General features: G+C 42.4%; 1 protein-coding gene across 1 annotated transcript in view; it reads left to right on the top strand.

Annotated features, from left to right (window-relative positions):
* The first annotated feature begins 565 nt into the window (after positions 1-565).
* Positions 566-16,901, top strand: part of capn7 (calpain 7) — a 52,309-nt gene continuing 35,973 nt past the window's right edge. The window contains exons 1-6 of the mRNA XM_072560614.1: positions 566-754; positions 2,946-3,054; positions 3,268-3,431; positions 3,566-3,633; positions 15,459-15,662; positions 16,149-16,235. Of these exons, the coding sequence (XP_072416715.1) occupies positions 653-754; positions 2,946-3,054; positions 3,268-3,431; positions 3,566-3,633; positions 15,459-15,662; positions 16,149-16,235 (734 nt within the window). The 5' untranslated portion in view covers positions 566-652. The remainder of the gene's footprint in view (positions 755-2,945; positions 3,055-3,267; positions 3,432-3,565; positions 3,634-15,458; positions 15,663-16,148; positions 16,236-16,901) is intronic.

Below are 16,901 nucleotides of genomic sequence, written 5' to 3'. Positions count from 1 at the left end.
CTAAATAAATCTAGTCCCATTTCCCAGTATTTGGTCCATATCTCGCTCAACCCTTCCTATTCATGTACCCGTCCAGTTGTCTTTTAAATGTTGTAATTGCACCAGCCTCCAGCACTTCCTCTGGCAGCTCATTCCACACACACACATGGTCTGCAAGAAAAAGTTACCCATTGGGTCCCTTTTAAATCTTTCCCCACCTTTGCCCTGTAATTTTGAATTCCCCTAAACTGGAATGTTTGGCTCCCACATGCCCTTTTTGTAAACAACACGATTGAATATTTTCTAATCAACCTGTTCAGCAATGCTGCTCCACACCTCTAGTGGGACTTGAACCTCCTGACCCAGAGGCTGGGACACTACCACTGCACCCTAACAGCCCTTACTGAGGTGAACATGCCTAATTTCGGTTTCATTTTGTCGACTGCTCCCTTCCTTTAAAATAGTAAATATTTTTCATTCCTAATTTGGGAACAGCCTTGCCACCCTGCACCAGCCAATGAGGAAAGAGTCTCTGCTCATCCCCATTCCCCGCCCCAGGGGTCAACCGGAAGTGGAAGTAGTTGCTGTGACCCCGGGAGGCGGGAGGAGCTGGTGGAGGACGGTGTTTCTCTCACTCACCGTGGTCCCGGGATAGAGGGGTGGCACTACCACCATGGACCCGAGTGCCCTGGAGCAGGACGCCGTCAGGTTTGCCCAGGTGGCGGTGAGGAACGATCAGAGCGGCCGCTTCAAGGAGGCCGTGTTTTATTACAAGGTGAGCCCCGGAGCCGGGTCTGTCTCCGACCCCCCCACCCCCCCCCCCGGGGCCAGGGTCTGTCTCTGACCCCCCCCCCCCCCCCCGGGGCCAGGGTCTGTCTCTGAACCCCACCCCCCACCCCCGGGGCCAGGGTCTGTCTCTGACTCCCCCGGGGCCAGGGTCTGTCTCCGACCCCCCCCCCCCCCCCCACCCCCGGGGCCAGGGTCTGTCTCCGACCCCCCCACCCCCGGGGCCAGGGTCGGTCTCTGACTCCCCCGGGGCCAGGGTCTGTCTCTGAACCCCACCCCCCACCCCCGGGGCCAGGGTCTGTCTCTGACTCCCCCGGGGCCAGGGTCTGTCTCTGACTCCCCCGGGGCCAGGGTCTGTCTCTGAACCCCCCCCCCCCCCCCGGGGCCAGGGTCTGTCTCTGACCCCCCCCCCCCCCCCCCCACCCCCGGGGCCAGGGTCTGTCTCTGACCCCCACCGTCAGGGTCTAGGGTTTGATTTGTCACCACCCAGGGGTCAGGGTCTCTCTGTGACACCCCTGCCACCCCCCCCCCCCCTCCAGGATCAGGATCTATCTGTCACCCCGTGGGGGGCCAGGTTCTGTCTTTGCTTCCCCCCCCACCATGGGGGGCCATGTTCTGATCTCTGATCTGTCACCTCTTAGGGGCTAGGGTCTCTATGTGACCCCCCCAGTCCGGGAGCTAGGGTCTGTCTGTCACACACACCCCACCTCCACCGGGGACCAGTGGTCTGTAGGTCCCCCCCCCACCCCGGGACAGGGTGCCTGTCAGCCCCCCCACCTCCCTGGGTATAGGGTCTGTCTTTCACAGTCCCCACCCTCCAGGTCTAGGATTGATCTGTCACTCCCCACCCCTGAAGAGGCGAGGGTCTGTCTATAACCCTTGGGAAGGGGAATGTCACAGTGCCCCCCCCCCCCCCCACACCCCGGCTGGGAGAGGAGGGGAGCTGCCTGTTAGTGCCCATTTGTTGCAAATTTCCTGTTTGTCAAAGGGAAAGAGCTTTCAGTGACTGATTGCTAAAATCATTTTGCTGCCATCTCAATTAAACTATGGCAGTGGTCAGAAGGTTTCTCCCCTCGTAACTGCATTTGCCTTTTGCCTGCTGCTAAAAGCTAACGTTACTGGTTACAGTTAAGTCATTGATACAGATGATACATTGATACAGATTTCATTTCTGTTCTCATGGAAGCAACCTTTCACTCTTGACTCAGTGGTAACACTCTGACCTCTGAGTCTGAAATAAGAGTTCAAATTCAGTCCGAACACTTTAAACATTCAATTGGATAGTGCTAATAATTAGGGTTGTTCATCCAAAGAGAACCTCAAATCTCCAGTTTGTGAGTTGGGAAATTTAAGTCCAGTCCATTAAATCCATGCCAACACATCGCCTTGCACAATCAACATCGTATGGGTCAACATTGACCACGGATTTTGGACTAGCACTGTAGACATGAAGAAAGGCGGTTCAGTGGTTAGCACTGCTGCCTCACTATCTGTGTGGAGTTTGCACATTCTCCCCATGTTTGCATGAGTTTCCTCTGGGTGCTCCGGTCTCCTTCCACGTGTGCTGGTCAGGTGAATTGGCCATGTTAAATTGCCCATAGTATTAGGTGCATTAGTCAGAGGGAAATGGGTCTGAGTGGGTTACTCTTCGGAGGGTCAATGTGGATTGGTTGGGACAAAGGGCCTGTTTTCACTGTAGGGAATTTAATCTTTTTAAAAAAAGGGATGTTGGGATTTTTGGATCAAGCGGCACACTTCTCGACTCTTGGCAATCTTTCCTGCCATCTTTTTAAGGCAGCATTTGTTGCCTATCCCAAGGCATTTGAAATGTGTAGCTTACTTGGCCATCGCAGAGGATTAAGAGTCAACCACATTGACCTGGGTCTAGATTTATGACACTCTTCAAGGAAAAGCAGAAAAACGTGCCCAGATTTCTTGGCTGATGTTTAACGCATATCTACCTTCACCAGCACAATTCATCTGTTCATTACGTCATTTTTTGGGGGGGATAGGTTTTGTAAACATTCACTGCTACATTTCCTAGAAGTCAAAACTCTTCAAATATTTTGTGTTTGTGGATGGCAATGTAGAAATATAGTCATTCTTTTACTTCTGTTTGGAAGTTTGCATCAAGAAAGAGCCAACTTCTGTGTCTACTAAAACCAGTATATATTTTGTAGGAAGCTGCGCAAGCGTTAATATGCGCTGGCATCGCTGGCTCGAAGTTGGATGGTATTCAGGAGAAAATAACCGAGTACATGGACCGTGTGCAGGCTCTTTACTCTGCAGGTGAGTACAGCTTGCATTAAGAGTATGAATAACTCATACTACATCATAGTATGGCTGACTAAAATAAGTTGGGTCATGCACAGTGGAACTTGAAATGTGTTCTGGCATTTGGTTTTTAACCACAGATTTTTACAATGATGTTTTGAAAATGTATGTATTCTAAAATGGGGGAAAAAAATGTTCAGAGCTGTAAATTGTTCCATGTTTGCAAAGTTCAAGCACAGGCCCACAAAGGAGATCCTCTCAAATCAAAGCAGCAGATGGATCTAGAACGTGCACACTTCCTGGTCACACAAGCATTCGATGAGGATGAGAAGGGCAATGCCGAAGAAGCTGTGGAGCTTTACACTGAGGCTGTTGAATTGTGCCTGAACACTGTGAGTAAACTATAGAATCATAGACCAAATTGGAACATGAAAGTCCATGTTAAGTTGTATGTATGTGACCAAATGTACTTCAAGGATCAATTGGTGTAAAGAGTTAAGCATATACACTGTATATTTCATCCTAGGCTAATGAGACCTCTGATCAAACACTGCAGGGTAAATTGAAGCAATTAGCTCGACAAGCACTTGACAGGTGAGTCACTTTTTGCTCTCTGGCAGACCTACTTCTGAACTTGTCTACATATCGAAACAAAGAACAATTCCCTTTCAGGCAAACCTTGCATACAGAGCCTAAGAGTATTCTGAGTGGCTGCTGTACAACATTCTCTTTGATTGTAATACTGCACCTTAATCCCAAACAGTTAAAAAAAATCACTATTCTGAGTGAGGTATTATCTACTATTGAAATATAGCTCCAGTTGCAGTTTTGCCAGGGATTGGTTTGGACACATTTCATTTGAGCTAGGACTATCCTAATAGGAATACAAGTCCTATCAATACATTAGTTTGTTTTTATCTAGATGTAAACCCTGTATAATGCTCTGATCTCCTGAGTCCAAGTAGCACCCTTCCCTTACCTTGGCAAGGATCCTTGCTTGCTCTTCAGTGCATTCAGATATGACCAATTTCAGTCTGAAGTACCTCTTGCTTGTGCTTGTGTATCATACTTGGTATGAAAACTTTTTGATTACCAGAGATGACGAATTGAAGTCAGTTACATGCTGCTTCAATTTATGTAAGAATAATGCATTTAGGTTAAAATGATTGAGACATAGCTTCTTGGAAAGTTGTCCTGTAGGGATCATGTTTCTTTTGAAGAAACTAATCCTGTTAAACTGTAATGTTTTATTTTGGTTTTAAGAACTTTTGTTGATTAAGTTATTTGATTTCCAACTGCTTTATTGCAAATTTAATTTCTTGGTTTTTAAAGTGATCCATGAATTTGTGAAAGCAAGTTTGGATTAAAGATTTCTGTAGGGGCAAGCTCTAGGTGAGGCCTGTTTTCATTTTTATGAGGTGATGTTATCTCAATATTACAGTGAAAATGTTTTACTGCAATAAGGGAGTAGCACTTTTTGGCAATGCATGTCCTTATACAGGTTGGGAAAGCAATGTCGTTTGGAGATGGGTACAACATTCTATTCCATCGATAAACATTTAGTAATGAAAGCCTTGCATTAACGTAGCATCTGCCTTGACCAATAGTCCGATAGTGCTTTATAGTTTTTGAAATGTAGTGACTGTCAACAACAGCAGCTCATTTTCATGCAGTAAATTCCACATAAATAATCTGTTTTTCTGATGTTGATTGTTTCACCCTACTCACTTAATGTTTGAACATCAATACTTCCAAAATGTTCACAAACGTTAAAGATTTAATCCAGTTACTCAAAATCCCCAATTTACCTGCCTGACAAACACAGATTAACAAAATACACTGACCAAGTTTCTGTGTTTAACAAGACACCACTCTTTAATTCAAATAGGTCAGTTCTAACCACTAGCGAGCAAATAAGCCTAGTCAATTTAAGTCTTAACCTCTATTCCTCCTTAAACCACAACACACATGCAGATAGACTTGGACAAACAACAAAGAAATGTTATGGATGGGAAAAAGGTATTAGAGTCATAGAGTTGTACAACACGGAAACAGCACATCCATGCCGAGCAGTTTTCCTAAATTAATCTAGTTCCATTTGCCAACATTTGACCTATATCCCTCTATATCCTTCATATTCATATATCCATCCAGATGCCTTTTAAATGTTGTTATTGTACCAGTTTCCACTGCTTCCTCTGGCCCCTCCTTCCATATATGCACCACTCCCTGTGTAGAAAAGTTGCCCCTGAGTTCCCTTTTAAATCTTTCCCCTCTCAACTTAAATCTATGCCCTCTAGTTTTGGACTCTGCCCACCCCAAGAAAAAAAAGCTTAGTCTATTCACCTTATCTATACCCCATGTTATTTCATTAACCTGTATAAGGTCACCCCTCAGCCTCCAATACTCCAGGGAAAATTGCCCCAGCCTATACAACCTCTCCCTATAGCACAAACCCTCCAACCCTGACAACAGCCTTGTAAACCTTTTCTGAACCCTTTCAAGTTTCATAACATCCTTCCTAAAACAGGGACACCAAAATTGCGCACAGTATTGCAAATGTCCTGTACAGCCACAACATGACTTCCCAACTCCCCTCTCAATGCACTGAACAATAAAGGCAAGCATACCAAACACTGCCTTCACTTCCCTATTTACCTGCGACTCCACTTTCAAAGAACTATGAACCTGCACTCCAAGGTCTCCTTGTTCACCAACACTCCCCAGGATCTTGAGAAATAAGGCAGGGCACGTGACTGATGTGTCAATGGGGGAGCCAGCAACCGTAACTCTATTAGTTTTAAAATAGTAATGGAAAAGGATAGACAGGATCCAAGTTCTAAATTGGAGGAAGGTCAACTTTACCGGTATTAAGCAAGAAACTTCAAATGTTGAGTGCAATTGTTCACAGGTAAAGGGACGAATGAAAAGTGGGAAACCTTCAAAAATGAGATAAAAAGTCCAGAAACAGTATGTTCCTCTTTGGGCTAAAGGCAAGTCTGGTAGGTGTAGGGAATACTGGATGACTAGAGAAATTGAGGTTTTGGCCAAGGAAAAGAACGAAGCATACGTACAGACAGTAGAGATTGAGTGAAACTCCACAACAGTATAAAGGCAGTAGGAGTATACATAAAAGGGAAATCAGGAGGGCAAAAAGGGGACATGAGATAGCTTTGGCAAATAGGGTTAATACATTAAAGACAAAAGGGTAACTAGAGAGAGAATAGGATCCCTCAAAGATCAGCAAGGCAGCCTATATGTGGGACCACAGGAGATAGGGAAGATACTAAACAAGTATTTTGCATTAGTGTTTTCTTTGGAGAAGGGCATGGAAAATGCAGAATGTGGGGTAGAAAGATGGTGACATCTTGAAAAATGCCCATACTATAGAGCAGGTGGTGCTGGATGTCTTGAAACACAGAAAGTTGGATAAATCCCTGGACCCGATGACGTGTATCCAAGAACACTGCGAAGCTAGCAAAGTAATTGCTGGGTCCCTTGCTGCAATATTTGTGTCATCAAAGTCACAGGTGACGTGTTGAAAGACTGAAGGTTGGCTAACATGGCGCTACGTTTTAAGAAAAGTGTTTAGGAAAAGCCAGGGAATTATAGACCAGTTAGCCTGACATCGGTGGTGGGCAAGTTGTTGAAGGGAATCCTGAGGAACAGGATTTGCATCTATTTTGAAAGGCAACGACTGATTTGAGATAGTCAACATGGCTTTATGCGTAGGAAATAATGTCTCTCAAACTTGAGTGAGTTTTCTTTTTGAAGAAGCAACAAAGAGGATTGATGAGGGCGGAGTGGTGGACGTGATTTATATGGATTTCAGTAAGGCATTTGACAAGGTTCCTCATGGGAGACTGGTTAGCAAGGTTAGATTTCATGGAATACAAGGAGAACTAGCCATTTGGATACAGAACTGCCTCAAAGGTAGAAGATGGAGGGTGATGGTGGAGGGTTGTTTTTCAGACTGGAGACCTGTGACTAGTGGAGTGCCACAAGGATCACTGCTGGGTCCACTGCTTTTCGTCATTTATATAAATGATTTGGATGTGAACATAGGAGGTATTGTTAGTAAGTTTGCAGATGACACCAAAATTGGAGGTGTAGTGGATAGCGAAAAAGGTTACCTCAGATTACAACAGGATCTTGATCAGATGGACCAATGGACGGAGGAGTGACATGAAATTTAATTTAGATAAATGAGAGGTGCTGCATGTTGGAAAGGCAAATCAAGGGAGGATTTACGTACTTAATGGTAATGTCCTGGGAGTGTTGTTGAACAAAGAGATCTTGAAGTGCAGGTTCATAGTTCCTTGAAAATGGAGTTTGAGGTAGATAGGATAGTGATGAAAGTGTTTGGTATGTTTGCCTTTATTGGTCTGTGCATTGAGTTAAAGGAGTTGGGAGGTCATGTTGCAGCTGTACAGGACATTCTTTCAGCCAGTTTTGGAATATTGTGTGCAACTCTGGTCTTCTCCTCTAGGAAGGATGTTATGAAACATGAAAGGGTTCAGAAAAGATTTACAAGGATGTTGCCAGGATTGGAGGGTTTGAGCTATAAGGAGAGGCTGAATAGGCTGGGGCTGTTTTCCTGGGAGTGTCAGAGGTTGAGGGGTGACCTTGATAAAGTACAGATTTGAGACAGCCCAGGAAATCCCTTGTGGACTCAGACCTGTAAGTCTCTCTTGGTTCGTCCCGGAGGTTATACTCTTTGGTGGTCTGGAATAAAAACCTCTTAGAGACAGTTTAGTTTAATTTGAGTCTTCCTCTTTATTTACCAATAGCATCACTGTTACAATATAACACTGACATCTATAAGTCAGGCTAGCTAAGGTTCTAAAACCTTAGAGTAAGGTACCAACTCTTCTTTTAAGAGCCCTCACAGGCTACTCCACTCTTCTGTCACAAACAGGCTTCCTTTATACAAAAAGATTACAAAAACACTGCATGTTCTTAATTAGACAGATAACAGTTCAAAGTTTGTGAGAAGATTTGTAACTCGAGTGCTCATTGTTGTGGTTCTGTTCGCCGAGCTGGGAATTTGTGTTGCAGACATTTCGTCCTCTGTCTAGGTGACATCCTCAGTGATTGGGAGCCTCCTGTGAAGCTTCACAGGAGGCTCCCAAGCACTGAGGATGTCACCTAGACAGAGGACGAAACATCTGCAACACAAATTCCCAACTCGGCGAACAGAACCACAGCAGATAACAGTGGAAAAGCAATAATTCGTAAGGAAGAGAAGTTAATTGACAGGTCTGAGCACGATTAACTGATCACTCCTACAGGCCCTTAGCCATCCATCAGGTGGGAAAAACAGATCCAGCTGAGACAGGTGCCTGGTGGCGAGATAAGTGTCTATCATAAAGAAGTATCTTTCTAAACTAAGTGGTAGAGGTTATAAGGTAACCTTGCACAGCTGGCATGTCAGATATCATTGTTTTACAAAATGGCTTCTTAGCAAGGAGGGCAAACTTTGACCATAAAATGGCTTCCTGACAGATTGTCAGAATCTCTTCAATGTTAGGTTTAGAATAATTTTTAACTTAATTGCAGACTCCTGCTTTGTATCTTAAGCACAGAATCATTCTGTAGCTGAGGCTGAAATGTTACCGTAAGGTTAAGTTTTAAATGATTCATAAGTCTCAAATTAACATGCTTTCTTTTCAAGGTTGTGATTCAAATTCAAGTAAGACATAAGATCTGACTAGTTAGTTGACAGTGGGGCAGTCATGGTCTGTAAGAACAGCAAGTAAGTTAAAGCTTCATTAATAGTACCTTTTACAGAGTTTGCATTTCATAATCAGCGATGGCTACTCAAAATCAACGTAAAGGCCCAAAATGCAATTAAATTCAAAATATTCAATCCTTAGCAAGTAAATATGCATTCGAATCAGACCACTGAGTTAATTCTGTATGGCTTTGGCCATCTCAGCACTAAAATGATCTCTCTCTCTCTCTCTCTCGCGTCCTTTTGAACACCCAGGGCAGGGACTGTAACGCAAAAACGTTTTTCCCTCTGTCGGCCTAGCTTGCAAGGGTAATAACAATCCATTATAATTGATAGGATCTGACTGTTAATTACAAGGCTTTTGACATGCTTACACCATGAATGTTATCACTCTGTCTCCTGTTTACTCAGATTCATTGATGTTAAGGCAAATGCTCTTAGCCGTTTTAGAACATTCTGTTATTACTGGATGAGAACAGATGTTTTTATCTTCTGTACGTCCTGAGTTCCACCTTTTGTGGCCTGACGCCTCCCTGCCTGTCCTGTTTATTTTCTAGTGTGCAGCAAATGTGTTCTATAATTCAGTATTATACTTAGTCTAAATGCTTAACGACAAGTTTTAAGGCTATATATTTTCTCAACTTTTATAGAGGTTTTTTAAAATCCTGAGGGGCATGGACAGCGTAAGTAGGCAAGGTCTTTTCCCAGGTGTGGGGGAGTCCAGAACAAGAGTCATAGGTTTAGGGTGAGACGGAAATGATTTTAAAAGGGACCTTGGGCAGCGTTTTCACATAGAAGGTGGTGCTTGTATGGAATGAGTAGCCACGGGAAGTGCTAGAGGCCAGTACAATTACAACAGTTAAAAAGCATACTGATGGGTAGATGAATAGGAAGGGTGTAGATGGATATGGGCCAAGTGCTAGCAAATGGGCCAGATTAATCAAGGATACCTGGTCGGCATGGATGAGTTGGACTGAAGGGTCTGTTTCTATGCTGTACATGTTAAAAGTGTAGAAGTTGTGCCTTGATTTTCCTTTTCAAAATGCATCACCTCACATTTATCTGATTTTTAAACTCCATCTGCCACTCCTTAGCACATTGGCTCATCTGATCAAGATCCCGTTGTACTCTGAAGAAACCGTCGCTATCCACTGGACCTCCAATTTTAGTATTATTTGCAAACTTACTAACTGTACCTCCTATGTTTACATCCAAATCATTTATATAAATGACAAAAAGCAGTGGAGCCAGCACTGATTCTTGTGGCACTCCAGTGGTCACAGGCCTCCAGTCTGAAAAGCAATGCGCCACACTACCCTCGATCTTCTACCTTTGAGTCAGTTCTCTATCCAAATCCAAATGTATTCCAGGTGATCTAACCTTGCTAACCTGTCTCCCATGAGGAGCTTTGTTGAACGCTTTATGAAGTCCATATAGATCACGTCCACCACTCCGCCCTCATCAATCCTCTTCGTTACTTCAAAAACTCAATCCCTAAGTCACTGAGACACAAGTTCTCATGCACAAAGCCATGTTGACTATCACTAATCAGTCCTTGCCTTTCCAAATACATGTAAATCCTTTCCCTCAGGATTCCTTGCAGCAACTTGCCCACTATCAATATCAGCTCACTGGTCTGTAGTTTCCTGGCTTTTCCTTACCACCTTTCTTAAAAAGTGGCAGCATGTTAGCTAACCTTCGGTCTTCCAGCCCCTCACCTGTGACTATCAGTGATACAAATATATCTCAGCAAGGGGCCCAGCATTCACTTTACTAGCTTCCCACAGAGTTCTCAGGTACACCTCATGAGATCCTAGGGATTTATCCACATTTATGCGTTTTAAGGTCCAGCACCACCACCTGTATAATTTGGACATTTTTCAAGATGTCTGTATTTATTTCCCAATGTTCTCTATCTTCTATATTCATCTCCAAGTAAACACTGATGCAAAATGCTCATTTAGTATCTTCCCCCATCTCCTGCAGTTCCACACATAGGCTGCTTGGCTGATCTTTGAGAGGCCCTATTCTCTCTCTAGTTGTCCTTTAGTTCTTAATGTATTTGTAAAAACCCTTTGGATTCTCCTTAACCCCATTTGCCAAAGCTATCTCATGTCCTCTTTTTGATCTCCTGATTTCCCTCTTAAGTATACTACTGCCTGTATACTCTTTTAAGGATTCACTCAATCTCTGCTATCTATACTAGACATATGCTTTCTTCTTTTTCTTGGCCAAAACCTCAATTTCCCTCGACATCTAGCATTCCCTACATCTACCATGCTTGCCTTTCACCCTAACAGGCACATAGTGGATCCTCATTGTCTCATTTTTGAAGGCTTCCCATTTTTCAGCCGTCCCTTAACCTGTGTACACTGCCCCCCCATCAACGTTTGAAAATTATTTCTTGATACATCAAAATTAGCCTTCCTCCAACTTTAACTTTTAGATCCTGTCTATCCTTTTCTGTCACTGTTTTAAAACTAATTGAAGTATGGTTGCGGGCCCCTAAAGTGCTCCTCTACTGATACCTCAGTTACCTGCCCTGTCTTACTTCTCAGGAGTAGGTCAAGTTTTGCACCTTCTCTGGTAGCTACATCCACATACTGAATCAGAAAAATCTCTTATACACACTTAACTAATTCCTGTCCATCCAAGCCCTTAATACTATGGCCGTCCCACTCTGTGTTTGGAAAGTTAAAATCCCCTACCATAACCACCCTATTATTCTTACAGATAACTGAGAACGCCTTACAAATTTTATTTCTCAATTTCCTGCTACTATTGGGGGATGTATAGTACAATCGCAGTAAGGTGATCATTCCTTTCTTATTTCTCGATTTCACCCAAATATTTACATGGATGTATTCCCAGGAATATACTCTCTAAGTACAGCTGTAATGTTAGCTCTAATCAAAAATGCCACTCCCCCTCCTCTCCTGCTCCCCTTTCTATCCTTCCTATAGCATCTATACTGTGGAACATTAAGCCTCCAGTGCTATGCATCCCTGAGCCACATCTCTCTCATTGCTATGACATCCCAGTTTCATGTTCCCAACCATGCCCAGAGTTCATCTGACTTATCTGTTAGGCCTCTTGCATTGAAATAAATGCAGTTTAATTGATCAGTCCTGCCTCGTTCTCTGCTTTGTTCCTGCCTGCCCTGACTGTTTGTTTGACTTGCCCCTTTTCCCAACTATACCAGTCTTAGACTGATCTCTTTCCCCCCATTTCCCTTCCTCTTTCCCCCCACATCACCTTTTATTAGTTTAAATCTTCCTGAGCAAATCTCCCTGCCAGTACATTAACCCCCTTCCACTTCAGGTGCATTCTTTCCTTGTTGTACAGGTCACTTTTATCCCAGAAGAGATTCCGTTGATCTAAAAATGTTAAATCTTGTCCCCTGCACCAGCACCTCAGACACTAATTCATCTGCTCTATCTTCCTATTCCAACCCTCACTCATGTGTTGCACCAGGAGTAATCCAGATATTCCTCCTTTTTAAATTCTTGCCTAACTTGTTGTCTCCTAATCCTTTTCCCTTCTTATGTCGTTAGTTCCAATGTGCACAATGACCTCCTGTTGGTCCCACTCCGTTCAAGAATATTCTTCACCCTCTCCAAGATGTGCTTGATCCTAGCACCAGAGAGGCAGCACACCAGCTGTCAGCTGCAGAATCATCTGTCTGTGCCCCTGACTAGACAATCCCCTATTACAATTGATCACTTGAAACCTCGCAAACCCCTCGGTACCTGAAGTTTGGCTGTCAGTGCTACATTTCCCTGTGAGTCCAGCATCCCCTATATTTTCCAAAACAGCATACTTATTTAAGCTGGGGTTAGCCACAGGAGACTCCTGCCTTCCTGGAGGTAACTCATCTACCTGACTGTATCTTCAATTTATCCCCCTTTCTGCAACTGCCAACCATCACACCCTCTAACTCCTGTAAATTCCTGATTGCCGCTGATCCATGTGGTCCAACAGGATTTGCAGCCAAACACGCTTCCTGCAGACATAATCATTAGTAATGTGGAAACTCTTCCTAATCTCCCACGTCCAACAGGAAGAGCACACCACTCCACTAAAGGCCATGTTTGTACCTTAACAATCTACAGACCCAATCTACAGCTTTACTGCTGTAAAAACATTGGCTGAGGCTAACTTAATACCTGTGTTTTTACATTTTTTAATGTTTAATTGAGACAGGTCTCAATAAAATCATATAATCAAAAGAGAAACCACTCTATTCACTGTTGTAGATTTACAAAAAACAGTAAGGTTTCGTTTAAAACCTAGCCACTTAGCTGCTCCCCTACTGTGAGCTCCCCCACACAGGTTTCTCCAAGGTCAGTTGTGAATTCCGCTGGCTGTTAATTTTTCTTAGATGAACTCAGATGTTCAGAGATACTTGCTGCCAAACAGCAGAAGCAGTGATTTTAGGTGAACACAGTTTGATAGCACCAGTCCATAGAATTCGATGAGGTCTCAGTTGCTGCTTCGAGTTCTCCTTTTCAAGTCCTTTAAGTTATTTACTGCAGACAGGGCACTTGATGGACTAATTGTATGGTTTCTGTCACTGATTAGAGGCAATAATTTATTGACTAGTGAATAGCCAATAGTCAGCTATCTTTTCAATTCTTTGTTATCTGTCCGCAAGGGGAGAGAGGTCTTTTTTTAAAAGAGTTGAAGAGTTTCAACTGCTCTATTGTTCACAAACAGGCTGTCTGCCTGCCCAGGAGCGAGAGAGTTGTTACCATGGTAATGACTCCTGACCCACTCGGTGAGCCTGATTTTTAAAAAAACAAATTGATATGTTGTATCTGGATAAAAACTGTTCTGAACACACGCCCATAGTACCGACTTTACTAAGGCATAATAATTTGATTGGAGTAAGAGAAATGTATGGCACAGAAAGATGTCACTTAGCTAATTATATCTGTGCCAGCTGAGAAGCAAGCCACCCAACTAAATCCCACTTTCCAGTATTTGGTCCATAGCTCTCTTGGTTATGGCACTTAATGTGCATATCCAGGTACCTTCTCAAATGTGTTGAGAATTTCTGCTGCGCAGATTTTCCAGGTAGTGAGTTCCAGATTCCTACCATCCTCTTGGTTTAAAAAAAAACTCCTCATCTTCCCTCCAGTTTTTCCATGAATAACTTCAAATCGATACCTCCCCTTCACCAGTTCACACATTTCTTATCTAGCCGGGCCCCTTAAAAGCTTCTGCATTTCAGTCAAGTCTCCCTTTATTCTTCTGTGTACCATGGATAACAACCTCAACCTATCCAATCTTTCCTGTATTGTTTTATTTCCAGTTCTGACAAAATCCTTGTAAATCTTCTCTCTACCTTCTTTCATGCACTTACATACTTCCAGTAATAAGATGACCAGAACTGTACAATATTCAAGTTATGGCCTAAAATCTAGGTAGCACTATCTCCTGGCTGTTATATTTTATACCTCAACTATTAACAAATTCTATGTGCCTTCTTAACCACCTTTATCACTCCATCCTACTTTCAGGGATCTGTGGATATTTACGCCAAAGTTCTTCACTTCCTCTACACCTCTCAATATTCTCATTTATTAGGTATTCCTTTGCCTTATTGACCCCCTGCATCCACCAAATGCATCTCACCCCTCTCCTCTCCAGATTGACTTCTATTTGCCCCATTTTTCTGGCCATCTCATCAGTGCAGACTCTTCATTATTGGCCAAATGGCCATTTTTTGTGTAATCTGAAAACTTCTCATTTAAGTCCCAATCATTGTTTAAAAACCTAGTTTTAAATCCTGTACTAACTCCCCCTGGATATATTCTTCCATTTCCATTATATCAACAATGACCTTTTATTTCATGCCACTGAGCTTACTTTGTACCCAGGTTGTTACATTCTTCAAAGTCTTCAGGATTTTTGTTTTAATCACTGCCGTGTCACACCTTGTCGAAATCCTTGCTAAAGACCATGTAGACCACTTCAAGTTCATGAACTTCTCTTAAAAATTCTATGCTGGCTATCCTTGATTAATCAGTACCTTTCTAAGTGATGGTTTATCATGTCTTTCAGATTAATTTCAGTAATTTGCCTACTACTGGCTTGAAGTGGTTTGGTCTATCTCTCATTCTCCTTTGAAACAAAGGTACATAATATTGGTCAGGGCTTTGGAATTTTTTTTAATATTATTGAGGGCACAGTTGGGGGTGTCAGTTACAAATTTCATCTAGAAGACAGCATAGCTACCAGTTTAGCACTCCAACAGTACAGGGTTGAAGTATCAGTCTAGATTCCTGGAGTGACCCATTGAGTTCAACCAAGATTGCTGTGCTCTGAGCCACTGCTGGCATAATTATTTATGTTTGGAATATAAACATTGCTGGCTCTTTTGTCAAGGTAATTTGGGATGGGACATAATTGTGATGAGTTGACTTACAAATAGCTGCAACCATGTGGTGAAAGTTCCCTCTCAGAGCTGCTATTGTAGGAGGTCTGGGATTTTAACCCAGTAATCCTAAACAAATAGCAATATATTTCTAAATTGGGTTATTTGAGAGTTAAAGGGAAAAGGTTAAAGGTGATGTTCCCATTAACCGGTGCCCTTGTGCTAAGAGGTGGATATCATAAGTTTGGGAGTTGCACAAGCTTTTTTTGTAATTTTGTCTTTTTTTTTATCTTATTTCCCATCTAGAGCTGAAGCATTAAAAGACTCTGCACCCAAAGTTACTGCAGAAAAGAAGCATGGTGTGGGTAAACCAAGTCAGCCAGTTCGATCCTTCCAGCCACTGGGATCGGATTTTACACTGAATGATAAACCACTCATATCTAGAGTTCAGGGTGTTGAACAATCATCCCATGGCCAACTTTACTCACCAGAAGAAATCGAGGTGCTACGGTGAGAACACCTTAAAATCATCTCTGTACAGTATTGACTTCAAGCATAGCTTAATGATTAGAATGAAAGAGCTTTCGTTTATTTAGCACTCTTTATGGTTTCAGGCTGTACATCTCTGATTCAACGACGTCCCAAAACATTTGAAGAGCCAGGGAAGAGCCTTTAAAGTGTAGCCACTTTTGTAACATCTGAATCATACCAATCAATTTGTGCATAATACAGCCCCACGTAATTAGTCTTATATTAAATCTTCATGCCTTTAATGAGTATAGGCACTCTAATTTAAACTTCTTGACTGATACTGCACTGCATGGTTAGGCAATCAAATGGAGTTATTTTTGAGTGCATCGGTCCTTTTTTTTTGAAGTAAATTATTTTTCAATGTATTTGATAAGGTAGCTTTAAGAGATGATAATGCTGAACCAATGTATCATTTAAATCTTTTTATTGTTTGATTTTGATGCTTACCAATTGATTTTCTTTCAGAAAAACGTCAAAGATCAATGGAATTGAATATGTGCCTTTCATGAGTGTGGATCTGAAAGAGCGATTTGCATTTCCAATGCCCTTCTCGTAAGTTTGTGTTTCTGATGTAAAACGTACTTTTGGAAATCTTAGAGCTCCTAATACATAGCTTTTCAATTTTGCAACATTCAGTACATGTAAGGGAATTTTATTTTTTCAATCCTTGCAGTGTCTTTACAAATTGGGAATTTAGGATTTACACTTGGTCCACCTAAATGCAGGACTCATCCTCCTCCTTTGTGATGCCCATGAGCAAATGATTCTAGAAAGACTAATTCCATCTATTATTACAGTAAAAATCATGGGGCACTTCAACCTTAACATGAAAATTTAACGTTGAAGTTTTGGAATCCTCTGACCTGTCTCAGAAAGGTCTCTAATGCTTTGAAGATAAATTGGGAAAATAGTACATTATTTTACAAATCAATCAAGGAATTGAAATATTTTACTGTTTTAATAAACAACTTCTTTAGGTGCTCAGTAGTTCTTCACAGAATAATAGCATCCAGCTGATGAATGCCAAAAAATTACAATGCAAAAATAGTTGATACTTTTTATTCACGACTTCCCTGCAAAAACAGATGGGAAACCTGGGCTATTGAAAACTGTTGAGTATTTACTTTAGTTTTTATTCCTGCTGCAGGGAATATGTGTTCTATCTTGGCAGAAACCATACGCTATATATTACGTAGTAGAAGGAAAACAAAATTGCAA

This window comes from Chiloscyllium punctatum, chromosome 41 (assembly GCF_047496795.1).
Source record: "Chiloscyllium punctatum isolate Juve2018m chromosome 41, sChiPun1.3, whole genome shotgun sequence".
Classification (NCBI taxonomy): domain Eukaryota; kingdom Metazoa; phylum Chordata; class Chondrichthyes; order Orectolobiformes; family Hemiscylliidae; genus Chiloscyllium; species Chiloscyllium punctatum.
This window is presented reverse-complemented; position numbering and strand designations above follow the sequence as displayed.